Source organism: Diceros bicornis, chromosome 35 (genome assembly GCF_020826845.1).
Source record: "Diceros bicornis minor isolate mBicDic1 chromosome 35, mDicBic1.mat.cur, whole genome shotgun sequence".
NCBI lineage: Eukaryota > Metazoa > Chordata > Mammalia > Perissodactyla > Rhinocerotidae > Diceros > Diceros bicornis.
In genome coordinates, this window is record NC_080774.1 from 7,272,572 (window position 1) to 7,297,792 (window position 25,221).

General features: G+C 48.4%; 1 protein-coding gene across 6 annotated transcripts in view; it reads left to right on the forward strand.

Annotated features, from left to right (window-relative positions):
• The window catches only part of PITPNM2 (phosphatidylinositol transfer protein membrane associated 2), a 140,227-nt gene that overhangs the window by 83,184 nt on the left and 31,822 nt on the right, over nt 1-25,221 (forward strand). For all 6 annotated transcript variants that reach the window (XM_058531298.1, XM_058531302.1, XM_058531301.1 and 3 more), the window contains exon 2: nt 23,606-23,778. In XM_058531298.1, coding sequence (XP_058387281.1) covers nt 23,701-23,778 — 78 coding nt within the window. In that variant the 5' untranslated portion in view covers nt 23,606-23,700. The remainder of the gene's footprint in view (nt 1-23,605; nt 23,779-25,221) is intronic.

Consider the following 25,221-nt stretch of genomic DNA (forward strand, 5'->3'; position numbering starts at 1 on the left):
TGCAGGTGTCTGGGCCCTCACCACCAGTGCCCCTGGCCTCAATGGGCCCTGGGGAGCCCCAGCTTCAGAGTCTATAGGCCCATTGCCTGTGGAAGTGGAGAGCATCCTCAGAAACCACTGGTCCTGCCTTCCACCCATCCCTGATTTCACATGGGATCTATCTAGGGCACTTTATAAATATTTACAGGATGAAGAAGCCGATGGTGCCATTTGCACTCTTAGGAACATTCCTTCCTTTGCTCTTCCCAACGTTCCTGTTAGGAAGGCATTCACACACACACACACGCATCTCCCACATTCGGGATCTGAGGCTTCAGAGCGCCCCAACTTGCGCAAAGCTGAGCAGTGACTTGAGTCCACACCTGCCTGGTCCCTGTTCAAGGCCAAGGGCTGGACCTCAGTGAACCGTGAACTTCTGGGACTGCAAAGCACTGTAGGGAAAACTTTAAGGCACGTTCCACTCTCTCGTCATTGGCCTCATTCTTAGTGAAATCATGTGGGAGCAGCCAAATGCCGTGACCCCCTAATTAGGCTTAATGTGGAGAGAGCCACACGCCGAGGCCCAGGTTGTGGGCAGTTACCCCAGCTCCTGGCCCAGTGCTGGGAGGGCAGGGACAGTGTCCAGTGTCACACAGGGCTGGGAGAGGGCAGAAGACTGTGAGCCTTTCTCCATCAACGTAGGAGGGCTTGTTGGAAGAGGAGGGCAGGGCAGTTCAATTCTTTCACGCTTCAGGTCTGGTGGAACAGGCAGCGGCCTGGTCCTGGGCCTCCTGGCTTTGGCAGGAGCTGCTAACAGAGAAACCCACCTGGGCCCGTGAAGGCGCCCTCCAGGGCCAGCGGCCACAGTGGCACTGTCCCCATGTCTTTCTGCTCGTGTGAAGCCTTCATGGTGAGAAGCTGGCACAGAACACTCTGGGGCGGCTCTAAATAGAAGAGGAGTTTGTTTCCCAGGCAACATGAATGTGTACTATCAGCCTACACTCCTCCACTTGGGTACCCACCACTGCCTAAGAGCTCTGGCAAAGTTCAAGTGTTAGCTCTCCTTCCTGGACAGGTAAACTGAGGCCAGGGTCATGCGACGCATACAAATGGCCGAGCTCAGCATGGTGTTTCCACTGACCCTCTACCACTTCCCTGACCTCAGGGCCAGGGTCTCGGGCTCAGGGACTCTCAGGGCTGACTCAAGGAAGCTTGCCCCGGCTTGGGACCGGGCAGTGTTTCAGGAGCCAGGTGGACCTGGGAGCAGAGGTGGGGTGAGGTTAACACCACAAGGAGGAACCCCAGAGAGAGGTGAGGGCCTTCGATGATGGCTGGTGGGGGTGTGAACACATAATAAAAAGGTGCCACTCTCTTAACAACCTTCTCTCCATTTCTTTTAATCTTGCTTTCAAACAGCTTCCAGTAACATCGTACAAGCGTGTGTGTGTGTGTGTGTCTGTCTGTCTGTCTTAAAATCATCATATTAGTGTATTGGGAACACTTTTGTAGATGAGGCTCATGGGGAGACCTTGGGACTGGTTCCACCTACCCTGTATGCCTTGTATGCTTCTGCAGGGGAGGGGAGCAAGATGAGGGTAGCTTAGGAGTCTGGCAAGAAGGAGAATTCCTGTCTAGGATCTGTTGAAAGGATGGGTCTGGTTTTGAAGTTGATCAGAGGATCGCGAAGCCCGAGCTGCCCTCAGAGTGCTCCAGAAACATGTGAATCTAAGCAAAGTCTACTGATGTGTGATTAATTTACAAATAGGCGTGCAGAGCGGGACAGGGTGTACACAGGAGCCTGCTGTTCCTGCAAAGCTGCGTCAAGATGTCACCAAGCTAGGTTTTATTTTAGTCCCAAGCATTGTGTCTGTTTAGCGCCAAGCCCGCATGGTGCTGTGTGCATGCTGGGGGTGCAGAGCTGGTGGTGTTACCACCTCCTGGAGGGGAGAAGCCTTTGGGGTAGTTCCAGGCCCTGTGCAGGTGGGCCCAGATTTGTTCAAAGCCTAGAGCAACTCTCCAGATTCACAGAAAGTGCCCATATTTTATGGATAAATTCTTTGCATAATGAAAGGGTGGTGCATCTCAGAACACTGGACTGTATGTCACCTCGTGTCTGCCCTCCACCCCCAACCAGCTGCGTCCTGCCCCCTACCAGATCAACTCCCCATGACTTACGTGGACTCAGAAGGTAGCCTGTGAGATTTCAGCATGATTATACAAAGAAAAAATACCTTAGCCAATTTGGAATTTTTAATCATTTTTTGATCTTGGGATAGAGCGAAATGTTATCTTTATGCCCTTTAGGAGAAAAACATTTGCTCAGCAAGTGGATAACATGCAGAAGGTCAGAAGAAGATGCATCATCCTACTATTAGTCAGGACATTTCCGGTTGTGAGAAGTCCAATTTGAGCTAGCTCCGGCGAAAAGGGGACCTACTTGAAATGCTCACATCACTGTAGGAGGGAGGATGGGGGCAGCCAGCTCAGCAGCTGCTGGAGTTGCAGATCCAAATGCCACCAAGACTTGTGCTCACACTCAGCTCCGTTGAGGCCCATGTGCTGGTTCCATTGTCCCAGACAGGCTACATGGAGGGACATGGCTGCTGACAGCCTCCCTGCCTTTGCTACCGGTGAAGGACCAATTCATGTTCTCTTTGATCTCGCGTTTTAAAAAAAAACCCTGGAAGTTTAAGCAAGAGCAAGATCACAGTTTGCAGATGGAGGACAGGTGACAGCCGCCTTCCTGCTCCAAATCCCTCAGTATGATAGAACAAATGTTATTAAATATCTGTGTGGGCAAAGAGATGCCTTTAGTGGTAAGAAACCATGAGAAATTTCCGAAAGATGGAATGAAAATGGGATTAGACTGAAAAAAGAAACAATGGCCAAAATTGTACCCAGGAGGTAGAGAGGTTTCTAGGTGTACTCTGAGCCTAGATGTGACATGTGAGGAGCAGGAAGGGGTTCTGGGGTGATCTACATAGTTTGGGGGATAAATGAGGCAGTAGAATGAACTGTTAAGTTTCCTCTCTTGTTGGGAAAGGAAAGATAGACCCTTATTAAATCTAGGCACTCTAGAGAATTATACATTTAAGTATGTGTGTTTAAATATTTAAAGATTATCACTGGAACAAGAGTCAGCAAACTGTAGCCTACAGGTCAGATCTGGCCCACCATCTCTTTGTGTAAATAAAGTTTATTGGAACACAGCCATACCCATGTGTTAATGTGTTTTCTGTGGCTGCTTTCATGCTATAGTGGCAGAGCTGAGTAGTTGCAACAGAGACTGTACGGCCCACAAAGCCTAAAATATTTACTATGTGGCCTTTATGGAAAAAATTTGCTGATCCCTGCTCTAGAAAAATGAAAATAAAACATAATGTCTAACCTATTATAGAAAAAAAGATGTATCTAACAAAACAAAATGAATCCAATAAAGAGCAAAGAAATAAACATGGTAAATAGAAAATGACAGGACTTAGTCTAAACATCGGTAAGCACAATAAGTGTGAACAAGTTAAACTCACTAATTAAAGATAGTCTCTCAAAATAAGTTAAATTTTTTTAAAATGAGACTGAAAAAAATGAAACAGCTTAAGAAGTATGAAAATAAAAGGATGAGGAGAGAAATCCCTAACAAGCACAGCAAAGAAAGCAAATATAGCAATATTAATATCAGAGAAAAGAGAACTAAAAGTAAAAAATATTTTATGTGTAAAGGAATTGTTCAAAGTGATAAAAGGAATATTCCACTTTTTAAAAGTTAAAAGATAAAAGCCATGGACTTTCTGTACTTAACAATGTAGCTTCGGGCCAGCCCAGTGGTGCGGCAGTTAAGTGCGCGGGCTTTGCTTCGGTGGCCCAGGGTTCGCAGGTTCAGATCTTGGGCGTGCACCAACGCACCGCTTATCAAGCCATGCTGTGGCAGCGTCCCATATAAAGTAGAGGAAGATGGGCACACATATTAGCCCAGGGCCAGTCTTCCTCAGCAAAAAAATAGGAGGATTGACATCAGATGTTAACTCAGGGCTGATCTTCCTCAAAAAAAAAAAAAACAATGTAGCTTCAAATACATTAAATAAAAATTGATGATATTATGGGTGAAAAAATGATAAATATGGAGTAACAATGGAGGGATTTTAAAATCTCTAAGGTTTCTCTTGTGGTGAATACATACACATACACAGGTGATCAAATTGTATAGAACTTAATACATACACACACCACACACACAATAAGGACAAGTCAAGTGGGGAGATGTGATTAAAATCTGTAGCTTGTATCAATGTCAATGTCCTGGTTGTGATATTCCAGTTTTGTAAAATATTACCATTGGGGAAACTGGATAGTATACGAGAGATCTCTCTGCATTATTTCTTACACCTGCATGTGATTTACAGTGATGTCAATTAAATTTTCAATAGAAAAATCTTCAAGAACAACACATTAGGTACAAAAGCTAAATAACTATTAGGTTAAATGAGGAAGTCAAAGTGAACATTATAAATGACAGTATTTGGAATGAATGGCAGTAAAGCACTGAATGTAAAAAACCTGTGGAATGAAGCCAAATCAGTACTCAAAAGAAAATTCGTAGCCCTAAGTTCATTTACAAAGAGACATATAAGACTAAAAATTATTGAACTTAGCTTTCAATGCAAGAAGCTAGAAAAATACACTCAAAGAAGGTAAAAAGAAATAATTAAAAATGAAGTCAGAAAATGGAGTAGAATTCATCAGTAATTCTAAAAATATGTTCTTTGAAAAGGTTCATAAAAGAGATAAAACTTCAGCAAGTCTGATTTTTAAAAAAAAGTCAGAAGACACAAACAAAAAAGAGAATATAACTATAGAGAGATTTTAAAAAGAAAAAAAGAGAATATTATATGCAACTTTTTGCCGATTGATTAGAAAATCCAAGTGAAATGTTTGATTTTCTAAGTAAATAAAAACTACCAAAATAGGCTCATCAAGAAAATAAATTTGCAAAAAAGAAAATAAATTTGCCCTTAAAATAGGGATAAATTCTCCCAAACGTTCAAGAAATAGATAATTCTTGTGTTATGTTAACGATGTCAGAGCACACAAAAAGATATTACGAGTCTTTTTACAGGGAACCCTGGTGTCAAAATCAGAGGATAACTCAGCAAAACTGCAGGCCAGTCTCACTTTTGAATGAAACCTAAAATCTTTTTGAAAAAAACCTGAATAAAATATTAGCAAATTCGAATTCAGACAAATATTAAAAGACTAATACAGCACGACCAAGTAGGATTTATCCCAAGAATGGGAGGAATATTCAGTATTAGAAAAACTTTTCATGTAATTTACTGTATTGGCTGTTTGCTTTTTTTTTTTTAGTAGTTAGGTTGTTCATAATGAAGATTGTTCTCCTCCTAGAATAGACAAATGGATGCCATTTGCCTGCAGCTGAGGGAGAACTTTGTCGTGCTGTCCTTCTACATACCATCCCCAAGTGTATTTCACAGGTGATGCTGCAGTGGGCCAGGTCCCCTTTATTGGGGAGACAAAAGGAAGACCCTAAGATGGAGGTGACAGAAGGAAGGCAGTGTGCTGTAGTGGGTAGAGCAAAATTTTTAAAGCCAGGCCAGGCTGAGAAGAAAAGGTAGAGATTATAAGGTCCAAGCTGCCCAGAGAGGGTCCAACCTGATGGAAAGAGTGGTTTGAATTTTGTCACCCCAAAAGATATGTCAACGTCCTGACCTCTGGTACCTGTAAGTATCACCTTATCTGGAAATGGGGTCTTTGCAGATGTGATCATGTTAATGTGTGGTCCTGCTGGAGTAGGTTGGCCCTTAGTCCAGGTACTGGTGTCCTTATAAGAGGGCCACGTGAAGACACAGAGACCCAGCACCACACAGGGAGAAGGCCATGTGACAACAGAGGCAGAGATTACAATGGCGCAGCTGTAAGCCAAGGAGCGCCAAGGATTGCCAGCAACTTCCAGAAGCTGGGAGAGGCATGGAACAAGGAACCAGCCTCACCAACACCTTAACTTCTGGCCTCCAGAACTGTGAGGGAATAGACTTATGTTGTTTAAAGCCACCAGTTTGTGGCTTTGTGACAGCAGCCCCAGGAGACAGCCCCCTCTTTATCCATCCTGGAGTAAGAAGAGAACAGAAGAATGTGAAGGATGAACTCAAACTATCTGGCAGTTCAAAACAACCTCCAGCTGGGAGTTCAGGATGATCTCAGATGGATAGCAACCCAGGCGTTTGGTGAAGCAAATGGAAATCCTCTTAGGAAAAACGGACCCTTGTCCTAAGTCTCAAAGGATTTCTACAGATAACCTCCACGGAAAATGAGCAGTTCATAGTCAAGAATACCTGAGCGCAATAGGGAAGAGGCACCGTGAGCCAGCCAGAGCCAGCACCAACAATTTACAGCAGAGACCAACCCTCAGGACCTCAGATACGGCAGTGTTAGGCATAGTCAGTCAAATAACTATGTTTGATGCATTTAAATGAACAAAAGCTATGGTTGAAAATATGTACAGGGAATAAAAAGGTGAAAAAAATACTGAAGCAGATTTGAAAAAGAGTAAAACAGAACTTTAATAGGAGAGTAGTCGTAGCTGAAGAAAAGATTCATACCTGAAGCCAGATGTGAAGAAATCACCCAGAAGACAACACTGGAAAGAAGAGGAAGCTGAAGGGAAGATAAGACATGGAAAAGGAGAAAGCCTAACATTCATCTAATTCGAGTTCAGGAAGAGAAGAGAAAAATAAGCCAGAGGCCATGTTTGAAGAGATCACCACTGAGAATTTTCCAGAATTGATGAAAGACAGAGGCAGGGATGGAGAGTAGTTTGGAGAGAGGGTTGAGAATGCTGGAGAAGTCAGTGAGATTCAGCTCACCAATGATGGCTAATTCTTCTATTGGGTCTTGGGCTTAGAGCTCATTTCCAGCCCAGCCCCTAGACTGACTCTGGAGACACCAAACCCTTCATCTTTACTCCCCTCCAACCTTGGTCAGTTCCTCCAACCCACAGGTTACCCATGGGTAGTTCCTGAGAACTGAGGGGTCTTCATGCTTGACAAGGTGTCAGTGAGGAGAGGGCCCTGAGACTGTTGAGAACATTGCCCCAAATCGAGCAGGGCCCTTTCCCTGTACTTCCTAACTCAAGGCAGTGTGCATCTTGTTGTAGTCCATGAGAATGTCACTGCTTGGAGTTGGGCAGTGCACAGCCTGTGCAGCTGAACTAGGCAACCCAGCTACCTCTGATGCCTTCTCTTCCCAAGTTATGTGCCCATAGAGCTTTCCAAGTTTGACCAGTGGTTTTTTTCTTTTGTGTTTTCTTTCCTCCCTCCCTCCCTGCCCGGAGAGGGATGGCATCCATCATTGGCAGGAGGATTTTACAGGGTGATAAAGAGAAGCTAATAACTCTGTAAAGAAGGGCCAGTTACCCGGGACACTTTCCAGGCATATTGTGTTCCCCGGCAGCCTTGGGAGGCCTGGCTATAAAGGCCACACCACTCAGTGAGATGGACCAAGGCCTGGGCAAAGTTGTACAGACACGTGAATTCGTGTGTGCACGCACATACACACCTCCCCCTGGGGACACTGGCTGGGCCTTTTGCCCCAGGATCCAGCTCGGCCTGTTTGCTCCCTTCTGCGTTGAGCACTTGGACTCAGTTGGTGGTGGCCTGAGGCACCTGGACCCTTGCTTACCCAGGGGCTCAGTAGATCAAGCCCCAGATCAAAGGCCAGGAAATGTGGATTCTAGTGCCCTGCTGCCCTTGACTCGCTGTGTGGCCTCACCAAATGACTCAGCCCCCCTGGGCTTTCGTCTTCCCACCTTGCCCTAGCTGCTTCCGAGCATTGACTCTGAGTGTGATAAACTGTCCAGCACCGTGCACATCTGAGAGGGGGTGGCAGCCACTCTCAGGTCATTTGGGCCTCCCGGCACTGCCATATCTCCTTTAGGGTCACACTCGTCTCCCAAACCCACCCCATAGGAAGGGGCTGAGATGGCCAGATGCCTCCCACGCCCCGCTGTAGCTAACCACACCCAGCCTTCTGTCTATCTGTCTGAGCTTTATGCCCCTGCACACACTCCTGGGGGGAGGCAAGTCTGGCTCCATGAGCAGTCTGAGTCATAGACGCTGTCAAGAAACCGGGTTTGTTATTCCCGGGACGTGGCGGGGAGGATGCGCTATTCTTGGAGAATCTTGTGAATGCTCTGAGAAACAGCTAACAGAGCAGTATGTAATTAGCACTTTGGCTGCTTAGTGGCATTATCTGCCTGTCGAGGGGTTTGGGGAACATTTGCCAAGCAAGCCTTCTTGAATACCTACTAAGTGCCAGGCCGCTGCTCCTAGCACCTGCTGAGAATGAAAAGACGAGTCAGACACATTTGCTCTCATTTCGTCTGCCCGGGCCCTCTTCTAGCCACGAAGAAGACAGGCGAGGCCCTGGCCTGGGGTCGCCCGTGCTGTGGGGAAGGGAGGCAGGGTAAGTAAATCAGATCATTCCAGAGCGTGGTGAGCCAGAAGCGCGAGCTGGGTGGGAGCTGGCTCCTCCACAGGGGACGTGGCTTTGGGACTGAGGCTGGATCATGTCAGCGAGCCAGCTGTGCTAAGGCCCGGGGATGGGCGTTTAACAGGCACAGCAACAGCCCGGAATCAGGATAGCCTGGCATATTCCAAGAAGAGGAAGCAGCCCGGGTGGCTGGAGCACTGTAAAGCAGGCAGGGACCAGGTGTCAGAGCTTCCTTTCTTTTTAAGGCTAATATTCCTCATCGGATCTTTAATGACTCATGCAATGTCTGTCTTCCCCAGTAGCGACAGACTCCCTAAGGGCTCTGTCTTGGTCCCCTCGACCCCCAGCAGTCAGCACAGAGCTTAACATCTGGGTTAGTAAACGCTGCTGGGTGCATGAAGCTCAGAAAGGCCCCGGTAGCAGATTTCTTGCTGAGAGGGGAGGTTGGAGGGGTTTGTTGAGACTAGAATTTAAGGATCTTATTTGCTAGGTTATAGAGTTGAGATTTTAACCTCTAGGCAAACTTTCCTGTTCTTACAAGCCACCTTGGGAACTTGTTAAAAATACATATTCCCAGGTCCCTCCCTGACAGTGCAGCGGATTTGGGCTGGAACCAAGAAGTCGTATTTTGAAAGAAATATCAACCTTTATTTCCCAGATCAGTCAGAAACATTAAAACAAAACCAAGTGATCGCTCTTGGATGGAGTTTATGGGGGGTTGTCCCTCAGCCCCATCAAGATTTGCACTCACTGCAAAATAATCTGAAGGAAAAAGCCAAAAATTGTTTCTCTAAATCACACATCTTTGTAAAAAAATTGAAGCTGTCCTATTCGCTCCCATTATATCCAGGTTCAGATGCAGCCACCACTAATCCATCAATAAATATCTCTAGCCTTGAGTATACCACTTAAATTTTTGATTCCTTCCAAAAATGGGGCACACTTGCCTTTTCCACCTTGGAGGATTGATCTCAAAAAGCAAGTGTACAAAGCTGAAACATTTATAAACCGTGAGATGCTATTGTCCATGCTAGGGGTATATATTTCTATAAACTGATATAAATTTAGGTGACACTTATTCAGTTCTTAAGCTATTTCTCTCCTGGCTGCACAGAAGGATAAACCTGAGTCCACCACTTACTGAGTGAGGAGGGAATGAGGTACCTTAATGACCCAGAGCCATAGTTTCCTCAGCTATAAAAATGGGCATAATAGGGGCCGGCCTGGTGGCGCAAGCAGTTAAGTGAGCACACTCCGCTGCAGTGGCCCAGGGTTCACGGGTTCAGATCCCGGGAGCGCACCGACACAGCATTTGGCAAGCCATGCTGTGGCGGCGTCCCATATAAAAAAAAAAGTGGAGGAAGATTGCCATGGATGTTAGCCCAGGGCCAGTCTTCCTCGGCAAAAAAAAAGAGGAAGATTGGCAGATGTTAGCTCAGGGCCGATCTTCCTGACAAAAAAAAAATGGGGGGGCATAATAGCCATGCAGTAGAATATTATTCAGCCGTAAAAAGGAATGAAGCACTGACACATGCTGCAGTGTTGAAAACATGGTGCTGAGTGAAAGAAGCCAGACACCAAAAGTTCACGTATTGCTTGATTCCATTTAAATGAAATATGGAGAATAGGCAAATCCATAGAGACAGAAAGTAGATTAATGTGTGCCCCAGGAGGTTTGTGGGGGTGTGGGAATGGAGAGTGAGTGCTAATGGGTGTGGGGTTTCCTGTTGGGGTAAGGAAATGTTCTGGAATTAGATAGTGGTGACGGTTGCACAACTCTGAATACACAACACCGAGTTGTACACTTTAAGAGGGTGAATTGTATGGTATGTGAATTATATCTCAATGAAACAGATAAATGGGGCTAATATAACTAACTCAGGGCAGTCATGAGGATTAAGTAACTTATAATTTATTCGTGTAGCCTGAGAGTATAGAATGACTGAAGGGCTTTATAAGCCAAGGGACCAAGAGAAAGTCTGGTGTTGCACATGTCGGGGCGTAGGGCACGACGAGACCCTGGTGGGGCCTTCAGGAGAGTCAGGACTGGGTGGACTGTATATTTTCTCCTGCATCCTTCTCACGGTATGCATGAAGAACTGGGGTGCAGGGAGGGGTGGGGCTAAGGCTCTGAGCCTTCAGTTGCTCTGGAATCTGTATCTTTAAAGAGCACTCCAGTTGGTTACTGGATCTGTCCAGTTTGGGAAACACGGTTTTAGGCACCATGGGGAGCTGTGGGCAGGTTCTCGGAGCTAAAGGGCTTTAATGCCCCACCGAGCCTGCACCCCACTGAGCCATAGCTATTGCAGAAGGAGCAGTGGGGGCTCAGAGCCGTGGGGTACCATGAGTAGGGTAGGCCGAAGGGGACAGGACCCAGGGACACTGGCTCCTAAAACTCCAACAGGGAGTTTGTGGCCCTCTAGACTTGAGGTCAGCCCCACAGGGCTACTTGCAGGCTGCACAATACCAGCTATTTTTTTGGAACAAGAAAAAAATCATAATTTGCAGCTGATGGCTGATAGGCTTGGAGCCAACTGGAGTCTGCACATAGTCAGCTCCAAGCAGAGGTCTGTGGTGAGTGTGTTGGCCGAGGAGAACCTTGTCCAGACAGAAATCTATTCAGGGGCTGTGCTGCGTGCCTACGGTCCACACACGCTCCGTCAGTATGTGTTAAATGCAGGAATTAATGAAGGGCTGGAGATGATGAGGGCTGAGAATTGACCACCGGCTTAGCCGTGGGGGGCACTGGTGGCCTTGCCCAGTGCAGTTTCAGTGGAGTGGCGGGTGAAGTGGGTTGAAAAGAGATTGGGAGGTGAGAAAGTGGACCACAAGTGTAGCTAGCTCTTATGAGAGTTTTTCTGTAAAGAAAGAAGGAGGTGGGGTTGGGAGAGCTGTGGGGTTTGTCAGTATGGGAGCTACTGCTTGCGTGTTTGCACGCTGCTGGGGGTGAGGCTCCACTAGAGAGGCAGAAACTGATCCGGGAGAGTTAACGCAGGAGAAGGTTCTTCATCGGCAGAATGGAACCAGGTGCACGAGGGGCAGCAGGTTGGCCTCCAGTGGGAGCCAGAGACCTTCATCCATTGTAACAGGAGCTGCAGGTGCAGGTGGGCTGGTGGATTTGATGGTGGGAATTTGAGGAAATGAAGAAGAAAGTTCAGGAGAAGGTACAAAACGGCCGATGGGAAGCGCAGGAACAGAGTCAGTGTGGCAGGATTGCCGCATGCTGGGCCCCCCGAGGTGTCCAGTCAAAACCCAGAGCCCGCTGGCCGGAGAAGTGAGCACTCAGCACCGTTGACTTGGATCGTCGCTGTGTATATGATATGTTATCATTGTCGCATCCTCATTATCATAACAAGGGTCATCAGCTTTGGTGAAAATCCCAGCTCTGCCTTTTATCAACTGGGGTGCCCTAAAGCTTCGGATTCTCCAGGGGGTTGATGAGCAGAGGTGCTTTGGGGCCGGGCCTGTGGCAGAGCCAACACCTACCAATGAGCCGAGCCCTGTGCTGGATGGAGCTTAACCAGAGCCCTCCCTCCTGGAGGTGCTCCTGCCTCCGAGCATCTCGGGGGGTGCTCCCTCCTCCTGCCCCGGGAGCTGGGGGGCCTTCTTTCCTAAAGGGGTGCTCATTTCTTTTTTTTTTTTTTTTTGTGAGGAAGATCAGCCCTGAGCTAACATCCATGCTAATCCTCCTCTTTTTGCTGAGGAAGACCGGCTCTGAGCTAACATCTACTGCCAATCCTCCTCCTTTTTTTTTTTTTTCCTCCCCAATGCCCCAGTAGATAGTTGTATGTCGTAGTTGCACATGCTTCTAGTTGCTGTATGTGGGACGCGGCCTCAGCGTGGCCAGAGAAGCGGTGCGTCGGTGCGCACCCGGGATCCAAACCCGGGCCGCCAGCAGCGGAGCGCGTGCACTTAACCGCTAAGCCACGGGGCCAGCCCCGTGGTGCTCATTTCTAAGGCCAGCATGCTCTTGGAACGCCCAGACGCGGGACCTTAGGTGAGCAGACACATGCACTGCTGACATAGGAGAATGGTCTGGGCGCTACTTTTGCTGAAGTAGGAGCGCCCAGGGGAGGCAACCAGGGGCGAGAAAGGAGGGCCCCTGAGCAAACCCCAGTGACCGCTGTGTGAGCCACAGCTTGGAACCAGATTGTTGTCAGCGGAGGTCCCTCTGGGTTTGCGTTTCTGTTGTCATATCTAAGCATCCAGTGGCATTCTGTTTGAACCACCCAGCCATATTTGAGCTGTACTCAGTGCTACCTGTGGGGAGCACCTCCCCCCAGAGGCCAGCTTGGTGATGGTGGTAGGGGCAGTGACCAGCAGGGTCCCCAAAGGGACCCAGTAGCAGGGGGAGAGTTCTGACTGCTCGTGCTCCTCTTGGAAGATCTGGGTCTCAGTTTTAATTTCCTCACATGCACATCTCCCCTCCCCTTTTCCATACAAGCAAGGTTGGAGCTGGCAGGCCCAGTAAGGAAGTAGGAGTCATAAAATCGGGGCACCAGTAGCCCTTGGCTCACGGCTGACCTTGAGCAGGGCACCAGCCCTCTCTGGGCCTGCTCTGCTCTCTGCACCAGAGCGATAACAAGCCCTCCCCGCTACACCCGCTGGCTGCTGTTGGGGTTGGGGTATTACAGATGAAACGCTCCAAAATCCTCAAGCATTTTCCAGGGCCCCACCCCCCAACCCCATGTCCCCAGCCCTGCAGAGCACTGCACACTCTGTGGTGCCCCCAAGTGGCCACTGTCTTGTGGGGTCTGATGACCGAGTCCTGCAGTAGCTTGGCAGTCGTCCCCAACTTGACACTCTGGGCATGCAACGATGAGATTTATGGCCTTCCCCGGGATATCACTGACTGCAGGGGTGCCCAGTTCTTTGGTGTTCCATGGGGCGCCCCTTCAGTGCTCAGGCCAGGGTGGGGGAGAGGCTGGATCCTCCTCTCAAAGGGGTCCAGGACAGTGTGAGGGGGTGGGCTGTGTCCTCCAGCTCTTCACACCTGCGAGATCCAGGCATCAGTATCCTCGTTCATAAAGTGACGATTGGACTGGAGCAGGCGTCCTCTACTGTTTCTTCCAAAGAAATCCGGTGGAAGTCCGAAGTCTAACACATACAGATGAAACTAATCTGGGGGCAGGGATTGGACGCTCCCCCAGCTCCCTCCAGCTCAGACTTTCCTGGGGGATGTGCCTGCTCCTACTTTTATCCCCAGGGGACAGAGAGGCAGCTGATCGGTGCTCACTTCATCCACAAGCTCCCCCGCCCCACCCCAGGCCAGAGCTGGTCCCTGGGGCACAAGGAACCGCCCCTTTCCCCTCTCCACCGCCTCCGGTGGCCCTGTTGCCCCCTCCCATTCATCTGGAGCCTGCCTTCCCTCAATAGAGATGGTAGAGGGACAGTATGGGGAGAGAGCTGCCCACATTGGGGCAGGTGAAGTTCTTTTAATGTTACCTACTTTGCCCTTGACTAGGGGTCTGCAGATTTGGGAAGCAGAGAGCAGGGGAGGAGGGTTTCCTAGAGAAAGACCCAAGGGACCCGGAAGGGATATTCCAGATACACCAGAGTCCTCGAGTTCCAGGGCCCCAGAAGCTACTCGCAGTCCCCCTGTCCCCACCAGCTGCCCTCCCCACTGCTGCCAACGTCTAGGCGGGCTCCTCTGGCTTGGCTTGGAGTAGCTTCCAGACCTAATGGCCAGAATGCAGCTGAATTGCGTTTGGACGGCTTCCATCCTCTGTAGTTTCTGCACAGCCTCACTCCTAAATTCCATCTGTGACGTCAACCCCCAGCTAATCGTGGAAAAACAGATTAGGTTCTGTAAACTCAATTCTCGTGCTTCCCCTCCCAGTCAGGGTGTCTCGCCAGGACCTCAGCTAGAGGAGTTGTCTTGCCTTCCTACCTGCTCCGTCCACCCACTCTTCTGAGCCAAACCCTAATAACCCACCAGTCTTCACTGCAGTACCTCCAGCCTGGCCACCTCCGCCCTTTGAGTCGAAGCTGTTTCTGTCGCCTTGGCAACACCTTTCGATGCCTGGAGGATCCCTAAGACCTCTGGGCTCCCAGCCAGGGAGGACCCTTCAGGTGTCCTGCCGTTGATTCCTTGTGTGGAATCAGGTGTTTGCTGTCTTCTGCAGGCCCTCTTCTCTGTCTTCCCCATGTGGGTTCTGGCGGGACAGGCTGCCTGATGGTGGGAGTCTCCCCCTCCCACCATCTGCTTGTGGCCAGAGCCCCCCATGCCCTCCCTGATTGCCATGCCAAGTGGCCCCCACTATGATATCGTCTGGCCCTGCTCTTTCCTCAAAGACACCATGAACATGGGGTCGGGGGGTCCTTTTTATGGTCGTGAATACAGGGGTTCTGAAAACCTAAGGCTTTTCTAGAGACCAGGAGCCATATTTGAGGCCCGCTAGAGGGTCTGCCCTGTCCTCCCTGCAGAGGGCCTGGGTAGATGTGCACATGGGTGGGTTTCGTGCACAGTGGTCACTCAGACTTCTGGCCTGGCTTCCCTCGCTGAAGGGCCTGTAGAGATTTGTGTTTTTCTTTCTTCCCTCTCGCTGTGCCAGGCCCTGAAAGCCGCCCTGTGGAAGGCAATAAAGTATAATTCTGTCTAACCCATCACGACTCCAGCGGGGACGGAGATGAAATGTGTGTCTGCCTAGGCAGCCGGAGTGGGTGTAATGAGATTGTCTGAGGGTTCAGCTGCTGGGTGAGGGGGGCTCAGGGGACGAGCAGACACGCAGGTCACACTGCCTTCTCTCATTAGGGGGCCGGCGTCTGCCTGTACCCCCTTGCTTCAGGCTCATCCAGGAAGAAAGCAAGGGGGACCCTGTCGTGCCCCCACAGGTCCATGTTCTGGCTGCAAAGCCAACCAGGACCTGCCAACGGGCCAATTTGTCCTTTGGACACCGTGCCCTGGGCTATCTTTCTTTCCCTGGTGGCAGTGGGTTTAGTGTCTGCACCTGGGGTAAGCAGCCCAGCCAGGAAGCCCATAGGCCCTGTTGCCCATGCGCTTGCCTTCCAGACCCTGCTCAGCACAGTTGTACCTCTAATTGCTAGCTGAGTGCTGGTTGGAACTGGGCTAGACATTTTATGTGCATTATCTCATTTAATCTACAAGACAGCCCAACGGGGTAAGTGCTATTCTCACCCCTATTTTGTAGAAGATAAAATGGAAGATCAAAGAGATTAAGCAATTTGCCCACGGTCACAGCTGGGAGGTGGTGGAAGGTCTGGCTGACTCAAAGCCCATAATTTTAACAACTACACTGACTGTCCTTCTCTGGCTGGTTAGACACATACTGTTCAGACTCTGCTGCTGCTGCTGCCGCCTTGTGAAAAGTCGAGTAATATAGAAAAGTGCAAGTAAAAGTAGCCCAAAATTCCATCAATCTGAGATAACCTTTACCATTATCCAGTGAACATTATTCCAGACTCTATACAGACAGACAGATACAATCAGAGTAGTAATAATCTTTTTAAAAAATAGATCATACTCTGCATGCATTTTTAAAATAAAAATCAAATTTAATTTTACTTGAATTTAACTGAAGATAAATCACCTATTTGCATGTATCTAAAATGAAACAGAAGGATATTACTAAATTTCAAAAAAACATTTCTTCAACTTAAGTGACAATAGTTCTTAAAAAGTTAAAGTGAGAAAGAGAAAAACTTTTTTTCAACAGCTTTATTGAGATGTAATTCCCATACCATACAATTCACTTATTTAAAGTGTACAATTCAATGGTTTTTAGTATATCACATTAATTTTTTAAAATTGTGGTAAATATGTATAAAATTTGCCATTTTAACCATTTTTAAGGGTACAATTCTGTGGCATTTGTACATTTACAATGTTGTGCAACTGTCACCGCTACCATTTCTAAAATTTCTTCATCATCTGAATAGAAACTCTTTAACCACTAAACAATAACTCCCCATTCCCCCCTCTCCCCAGCTCCTGGTAACCTCTAATTACTTTCTGAAAGAAAAACCTTTAGAAGGTTGGAGTCATCAATTTTTTAAATTAATAAACTTTATGTTTTAGAGCAGTTTTAAGTTCACAGCAAAATCAAGATGATGATACAGAGATTTCCCGTATACTCCACACATGCAAAGCCTCCCCCATTATCAACATCCCCCACCAGATGTTACTTTAGTTACAACTGATGAACCTACATGGACACATCATTATCAACCAAAGTCTATAGTGTACATTAGGGTTCACTCTTGGTGTTGTACGCTCTATGGGCTTTGACAAACCTGTAAGGACATGTATCTGCCATTGTAGTATCATAAAGAACAGTTTCTCTGCCCTATTAATTTTTTAACCTATGTAATGAACTGAGGAAATATCATCCATTTCTGTTCTTCTACTGTCAATTTTTGTTAGTTATATTATTTGTGTACATTGTCAAAGTGTTTATATTCTATTCAGTAACCGTAATTGCCCTGATTTCAAAAATATTAATTCAGTATTCACCAGGATTTCTCCATTCATGAACTTATTTTGATTTATCTTTTGGTTGGTTGGATGTCAACATCAGGTAATTTTTTTAAGACTTTACAGATGTCTAAGACCCTAAATTCATGTTCCAAAGGGCCTATTAACTGCATACTCAAAGGATAGTTTAGCTAGGTATAAAATGCTGGTTCATAATTTCTTTCTCTTTGAACTCTGTACCTATTGCTCCACTGTTTTCTGAAATTGTGTTGCTGTGGAGGATTCTGATTCTCCTCAACCCATCTCCTTGTGCCTCTTTAGTTATATGATTCTTTTTTTATCCTTTAGGCTCAGTAACTCTTTTTAGGATGTCTTGGTGTTCATTACACCATCAAATTTTCCTGGGCCACAGCATGGCAGTTAATCTGCAGAGTGAAGTCTTTTTTATTTCAAGGAATTTTTCTATTACAGTCATGCACTGCATAACGACCTTTCGGTCAGTGATGGACTGCATATATGACAATGGTCCCATGAGATTAGTACCGTAGAGCCTAGGTGTGTAGTGGGCTATACCATCTAGGTTAGTGTAAGTAAATCTATGATGTTCACACAATGACAAAATTGCATAATGACACATTTCTCATAATGTATTCCCGTTGTTAAGCAACGCATGACTATATATATTTGAATACTTTTCCCCCTGTTCTATTATTCTATTTTCTTCAAGAATCACACCAATTATGTGTATGTTGGATTTCTTTTTGCATTCTGTATCTGTCATTCTGTGTTATTAGTCTTCTCCACTTAATCTTGTGTGGTTTCCTCAAGCCTGCCCACCACGTCTAGTTGTTCAAGCTGTGCTTTGTGTGTTTATTCATTGCTTATAATATGGCTGTTAAAAAATATCTATGATGTATTTATTTTTCTTTCCCATTTTTCTCCTGAGCTCTGCTAGCTCACCTCTCAGCTTTCATCTCTTTCTGTTGTCAAATAATTCCTTTTTTTATATATACCTCTTTTTTTTTTTTTGCTGAGGAAGATTAGCCCTGAGCTGACATTTGTTGCCAATCCTCCTGTTTTTTTTTGCTTGAGGAAAATTAGCCCTGAGCTGACATCTGTGCCAGTCTTCCTCTATTTTATATGTGGGTCACCGCCACAGCATGGCTGATGAGTGGTGTAGGTCCGTGCTGGGGATCTGAACCCGTGAACCTGGGCTGCCGAAGCGGAGCACACCGAACTTAACCACTATGCCATGGGGCCTGCCCCCAAATAATTCCTGTTTTAAATTTCTCTCTCCTTTCTTCCACCCCTCTGCCCCTACCAGTTTTTAAGAGATTATATCCATAATTTCTCTGAGCCTATGGAGAACTGTTTCTCTGAAGTCTTTCTGTATTTCTCCAGATGATTCCTCTCGTAATGTATGTTCTTCATTTGCCCCCCACCCTTAATGCATAGGACCCCTGTGGGTTCCTTTCTAATTATTATTGCCTGCTTTCTAAATAGCAGTGTGTGAAAAATGTAGGGGGTGATCTGGAGCTTCATTTTGGGGTGATTTATTGTCTGAAAGACTCTTCCAAGAGCTCTTATTTATCCTGTACCCAAGGATTCCATCTCTTTCAGGTTTCAGGGTTCATGTGGTCATCGTGGCTCACAGCAAAGCTCTTCAGGTCTTTGACTCTCTGTATTATGACCAACCCCTCACTGCCTCTTCTCCCTCCCAAACCCCACTTCACTCCTGGCATCTCCCTTACCTGGAACACTAGGTTCTGTCATAGAAATGGCATGTGGGCGTGAGTTTTCCATCAGTTCTCACTCTTCTTCCAGTCTACGATGTAAAATTGCATCTCTGCATGTACTCAATTGATCAGAGCCCCAAACTGGAAATTACCCTAATGCCCATCAACAATGGATTGGTGAAGTCGATCATAGTACATTCACCCAATGAAATACTAGGCAGCAGTAAGAATGAGCAGTCTACAACCATGTGCAACAACATGGGTGAATCCCATGAACATGATGTTGGTCAAAAGAAGCCAGAATCAAAAGAGCACATACAGCATGATTCCATACGAAATTGTTCCTTCCGTAGGTCAAAGACAGTTGGATATTGGCAATTCATAGGCTTCAACCTAATATAAAGTACAAAACAGGCAGAAGGAGAACAGTGCTTGTCCGTGGCTGGGGACAGGTGACTAGAGGAGTACAAGGGGGTCTTCCGCAGTTGTTAATTTTCTGTTTCTGGATCTGGGTGCTTGTCATATGGGTGTGTTCAGTTTGTGAAAACGTATCTAGACTTATGATGTGTGCACTGTTTTGTGTGTTTGTAATACTTCAATAAAAAGTGAAAAACAAAAGACAGGGAGATGCCTCTCCTCTCCCAGGGGGCATCCACCACCCTAGATCTCATCATTTCTAATGGGAGGATCGTGACCTGCCTTCCGGGAGGTCATACTTATTTGGGGTCCAAGGTGGCACATGTTGGCTCTCAGCATGTTCCCTCCTCCCAGCTCAGACTTTGTGGCATCTGGCTGGTGTCCCTCGTGGATGGTGGTTAGGGGATGTAGCGATTTCCTCATTTCCTTGGCGGTGGTGACTTTTTTCCACCTTTAGTAGTTTTGAGTTGTTTTGGAGGGAGGAAGGTAGAACGGAAATGCCCTGACTCCACTATCTTCAACAGGAAGTCAGGTAGATTTCTGAACCGACTGGCATAGGGGTGGCTAGAAAGAAACAGGCCTGACTTTCTTAACTAAGTAAAATGCTAGAACTTGACGAGATGAGAGACTGTCAGCCCTTCAGAGAGATCTCCTTAAAAGACAGCACCCAAAGTGGCCAGCGCTCAGCGATCACTCACGTCCCTCTCCCGAGTTCTGCCGGGACTGTCCTGAGGGGGAGCAGACTCTGAAGTCTTCCAAGGGGGAGACCTGGCGGGTGTGGGTGACTGCAGGCCATCTATGGGGGCTGCTTGGAAGGACGATGTGTGCTTCCTTGTGGAAATGCTGGTTGTGAAACTTATGCTTTATGGTCACACCTTGTCTGGGGAGTGTGTATTTTCTCCCTGGGAGAGAGAACCCTCCTGGAAGCAAGTGACCGACTCTTGTCACCCTGCTCCTGCCCTACTCCTAACACTGAATTCCGTGGGCACGTGGTGGGCTTTCATGCTCGGCTGCAGGGAATGGTCTCAGCCTTGAGCACGTCCTGCCCTATGGCAAGTGGCTGCAGGGTGACCTCAGCGTGCCCACCCCGGCCCCATCCCCCCGGGGCATAGCATGGCGATGCTTGGGGCACACCAGTGGGAGGTCACTCCTATGGCTCCGCACATTCCTGCCTTGGGGCCTTTGCTCATGCTGTTCCTGATCCTGGAGTGTATCGTTCTCGCACCTGCTCTGCAGAGCAGGGTCCCACTAATCCCGGGAAGCCCCGCTCATGTCATTCCAAAGCTCCACGTTCCATGAAGCCTTCCTTGAGTCCCCTCTGGACTGAGTGACGGACACCTCTCCTGGCAGGTGCACTTTTCTCACCTCAATGACACTTGTGGTAACTCTGGATGGTGGATGGTGCTATCCCTATTTTACGCATGGAGAGACCGAGGCTCAGTAGACACAGGGGCTTGTCCTGGGGAGTTACATGGCTGGTAAAGGCATTGTCAGATTTTGAACTCAGATCCTGGAGTGGAGCTCCACCTGTGACCTCCCGTCACATTTGTGTCACTCTTAGAGTCCTGATTCCTCTCTCCTATTTAATTAGTCACCCATGCACTTAACTGTAACTATATAGAACTCTTTATTTCGTTCTTTCCTTCTATCTGTATACCTGCCCCTGTAGGTCTCTAGCTCCTCCTGGGCAGAACCGGAGCCACCTTTCTCCAACCCAGCGGTAGACGGAACTTCATCCTAAGCATTCCCGCCATCTGAGAGTCTCTAGCCCCTGCTCAGCCCTAAGCTTTGCCTGCCAACCCAGCTCTCCCGGGCATGAGAGCCGCTGAGGGGCCTCTGGGGCTTCATCCCTGAGTTTAAAATGGGGGGAATTGGAGGTTGTCAGGAGGAGATGGAGGCTTCTAAGGCACATTTGTGGCCCAGCCCCACGTCCTGCCCCCGTCCCCCAAGTGCCTGGCACATAGCCTGACGCGCTGGAGGAAGCCAGGGGATGGGACTCGTCGGATTTGTGTTTGGGGAGAGCATGGGCGGGTCATTTACCATGGAGCTGTTAAGACCCCAAAAGGGCACATTGCTCGGACTCCTCGAGTTTCTCAGGAACATCCAGAGATTGCTCTGACCTCTTTCTTATTTAGCTGAGGAAATGGGACTTGCCCAAGGTCACTCTGGGTCATTGCGTTCATTCTCCACAGGAGAAAGAGCACAAAACCATGTGAAAAAGCTTCAGAAACATGACCCTCATCGGATCTTGGTTTTCCCTTCTCTGTCTCCAGTCCTCATTTCTTCCAGCTTCTCCCAGGCGTGTGGTTCTCTCTCCTTTGAGTCAGGAGGTTCCCTAATTGGGTGCCTCTCCTACCCTTCTGGCCAGTTGGAAGTCCATCCAGGTGTCAACTTAGATGCCTTGCTGCCCCAGCCAAGCCCAGGCTCTTGTTTCCCTGGAAGGAGGTGATGCCATGGGGGCTCGAGGGCTACACCTCTCTCTCCTGGCTTCTAGCCAGACTTGAGCATGGGCCTTGGGGCAGGCCGGTCTCAGAGCCGAGGAGGCAGCCCACACCTCTACTTTCTCCTCCTCCTGGACAGTTTCAGCTCCGAAACGGGCCCTGAACCCGCATGACCTCTCAGCTGTGGGCTGGACCTACCTACCTTGGAGGAAGGTTAGCAGTGATCTGTTTGCACTTGAGCATGGCCTCTGGAGAGTTCAACCCCTCCCCTCTGTGGTAATCTCATGGATTTGGGGTTGATCAGGCAACAGACCAGGACCAGGAGGGGCAGTAATGACCAGCTTTACTGGGGGGCACTCAGGCAGGTTGCTCAAGCAGGAAAGTCCCTCCTAGCAAGAGGCCTTCCAGATGCAGTGATGTGGGACCACCATCTAGAGGGGACCAGGGAGTGAGACAGGGAGCTCACCTGTCTAAGTGATGGAGTGGGACAGGGGGCTCGCCTCTCTAAGTGACATCACTCAGAAACATGAGGGGGCGCTTCTGGGTCACAGACCTCCCTCATTTGGAGTCTCTATGGCCTCAGGGTTTGTCTTATCTGTGGCTGGCTGACAGTTGGGTATGTAAAGGAGATAAACTCTGATAGGCTAGAAAGATGTTTATCTGGACTGTATTTAAAGCAATTGGATGTGTGAGGATTTGAGTGTGGTGCTGGGGGCTTTGAGCTAACAGTTCTTCCCGCTGTAAAGAAGTGAATAACATAGAGATCATTTTATGCTAATAACAGAGAGGCCATCTCTGGCCCATTTATATAACACCCTCCACCCTCTGTCTCTCTCCCCTGGTGGTTTATTAAAAAATTTCTTTCAGTCCTATGTACGGATTGTCCCTAGAGTTCTGGTATATATGCTTTGCCCAATCTCGTTAGAGATCAGTAATGCATTAGTGCCTGGCGATGCTCGGGCCTCATGCCGATGGTGTCCCAGGGAAGCTTCCTGCCTGGTCAGGCCCTCACTCTTATCACTCAGCTGGTGTCCTGCCGCCAGTCACTGTGAATCCTCACGACTGCTGTCCCTGGTGTGGTCCTTCCAAAATACTATCCTGATTCTGCCACTACCTGTGTTAGAAGCCTTCACTCAGCTTCCAGTTAATAGCGTGTAATCTCTCTGGGGGTGACCAGACATGTTGACAGCAAAGCCCCCACCATCCAGGGCATGAATCGTGATGGGTGATTTCATTTTCCAGATACCTGAGAGTTTGCCTCCTTCAAGCATTAAGTTTGTTTTTTAAATTTGATTGTTTTAGGTGCAAGTCTTCATCAAATATATTGTCACCTTAAATAGAACCTGCTATGCATACATTACTTATTTTTTTAAATAGCTTTATTGAAATATAATTCACATGATATGCAATCCACTCATTTGTCTTATTTATCTCTTCTACCTCCGAGACCTAGCCCAATGTCGGCAATAGAATAGGTGTCAATAAATAATTGTGTGGGACTGAAGTGAACCCATGCTTAACATCACCCCTTTTGGGTAACTCGGGATCGTTTGCCAGGAAGCAGCGATGCCATCTGTGCCTAGTGACACGAGCAGAGCTGATGGCCCCAACATTGAAGGGTCCCAGACGGCTGGTTTTTAAATTTCTCGTGTCTGTTTTTCAGTTTTGTTTGCCCTGCCTTCTTTCCCACGGCCAGCCATCATCACTTGCTGCTATCCCAGCGCCTGCCTCCAGCTCCTCCAGAGGATGGGGACTGAAGCTGCAGCTTGTTAGAGCTGCGCGTAACACAGGAGCGCGATGCTCTCAGCTCTGAGGGGATGCGGCACCCTCCCACCGCCCAGCCCCCACCAGTAGGATGACAACCCTTTATTTCCCTGTGGTTGGTCAGAGCTTACACATCTTCTACAAGATTGTTTAACAAACAAGGAAAATGGAGGCTGGGGAGGTGAGGGAACTTGCTCATGGTCACACAGTGGGCTCATGGTGGAGTCAAGACCAAAACTGTAGCCTCGGGTCTAGACCAGGCCCTGAGCTGTGCTGTTGTACCTGCCAGCCTCTACAGAAAGTGACTCTCCTGTCCTCTCTTTCTCTCTCAGGGGTCCTTGGTGAATTTTGTCATGGTTATTTAAGGACCCTCGCCTAGAAGTACCAACGCACAGTTCCCCATCAACGGGAAGGCTTGGACTCCAAGATGATCATAAAGGAATACCGGATTCCTCTGCCAATGACCGTGGAGGAGTACCGCATCGCCCAGCTGTACATGATACAGGTGGGTCGTGGGGCCAGGGCGGGTGGGATGGGATGGGATGGGATCCCACGTGTGGATGGGATGGCGTTGTGGCCTTCACAGCTCAGTGTCTCCAGGGGGCTCCTGGTGAACATCTGAATTGCATGGAGTTCTGGCTTCCAGGCACGATACCAGGCACACAGTAGCGCTCTGTGGGTGTTGGCAGCTGGATTGTCTCTCCAGCACCGACAATACTAACACTCCTTGCATTTAACGCCCATCATCTCGCTGATCCAGAGATGATCCTCTTGTTTGGTCAGCTCAAGCTGCCGTAACAAAATACTGCAGACTGGGCGGCTTAAACAACAGACATTTATTTCTCACAGTTCTGGAGGCTGGAAGTCCGAGATCAAGGTGCTGACAGATTTAGTTCCCTGGGGAGGGCCTTTTTCTTGCTTGTGGTCGGCCACCTTCTCACTGTGTCTTCACGTGGTGGAAGGGGCAGGGGAGCTCACTGGTGTCTCTTCTTAAAAGAGCACTAATCCTATCATGAAGGCCCTGCTGGTTTTCATGATGTGATCACCTCCCAAAGGCCCCACCTCCAAATACCGTCACATAGAGGGTTAGGGCTTCAACATATGAATTTGGAGGGAGACAAACATTCCGTCCAGAATACCCCATTTGACAGACAGGAAGGTATGAGGCCAGAGAAGTTGAATGACTGGCCCCAGAGCACAGCCTGTCTCCCAGCTCCCAGGTCCACTTTCCTCACTACCCTAGGCTGCCTGCAACGTGGCAGTGTGAGCTATGTGGCTGATTTACAGAGTCACGAATGAGTTTGAGGATGACAGACTCCTGTGACAAGCCTCCCTACTCAGTGCCTGATGAACCTGGAACACGGGATTGGGAGACCCAGGATCTGGTTGTCTGTGGCCCAGACGTGACCACAGCTCCCCTCGCTGGGGTCCTGCTCCGTGGAAGTCCCCATCCCAGCCTCTTGCTCACCCTTGGTGCCCCGGCCCTCTGCCTGGCCTAGCAGCTTTCCTCCCAATAGAGGGGCTGATTATGACCTTGCTCTCAGCCTGGCTCTGGCTCCTCTGGGCTCCTCCTCGGTGCAGCCTCTAGCCCCCAGTCACAGCATCATCACACGAGGCCATCAGGGCAGGGAGAGCCTCCATCCCTGGGTTTGCTTGGTGGGCTCTCACCCTTCAACCCAGGTCCAAGGAGTTAGGTACAAGCTCCCTGCAGAGCCCAGGCCTCCAGCTCCCTTCAGGGAGCTCGATGAAGCTACTAGAGTTTGACCAGGCCCCAGCATAGGAAGCTTGACCGAGAAGAGAACAGAGGCAAACTCAGCCTCTCTAGGGGGTTGTTTGCTCCAAGCTGCTTCAGAAGCAGCACTCAATTCCCTCTTGAACCACTTATCCTGTAATTATTCCTAGAGAGCGGGGAGAGAAGGAGAGACTTGCATCAGCCCCCCAGCTTGGA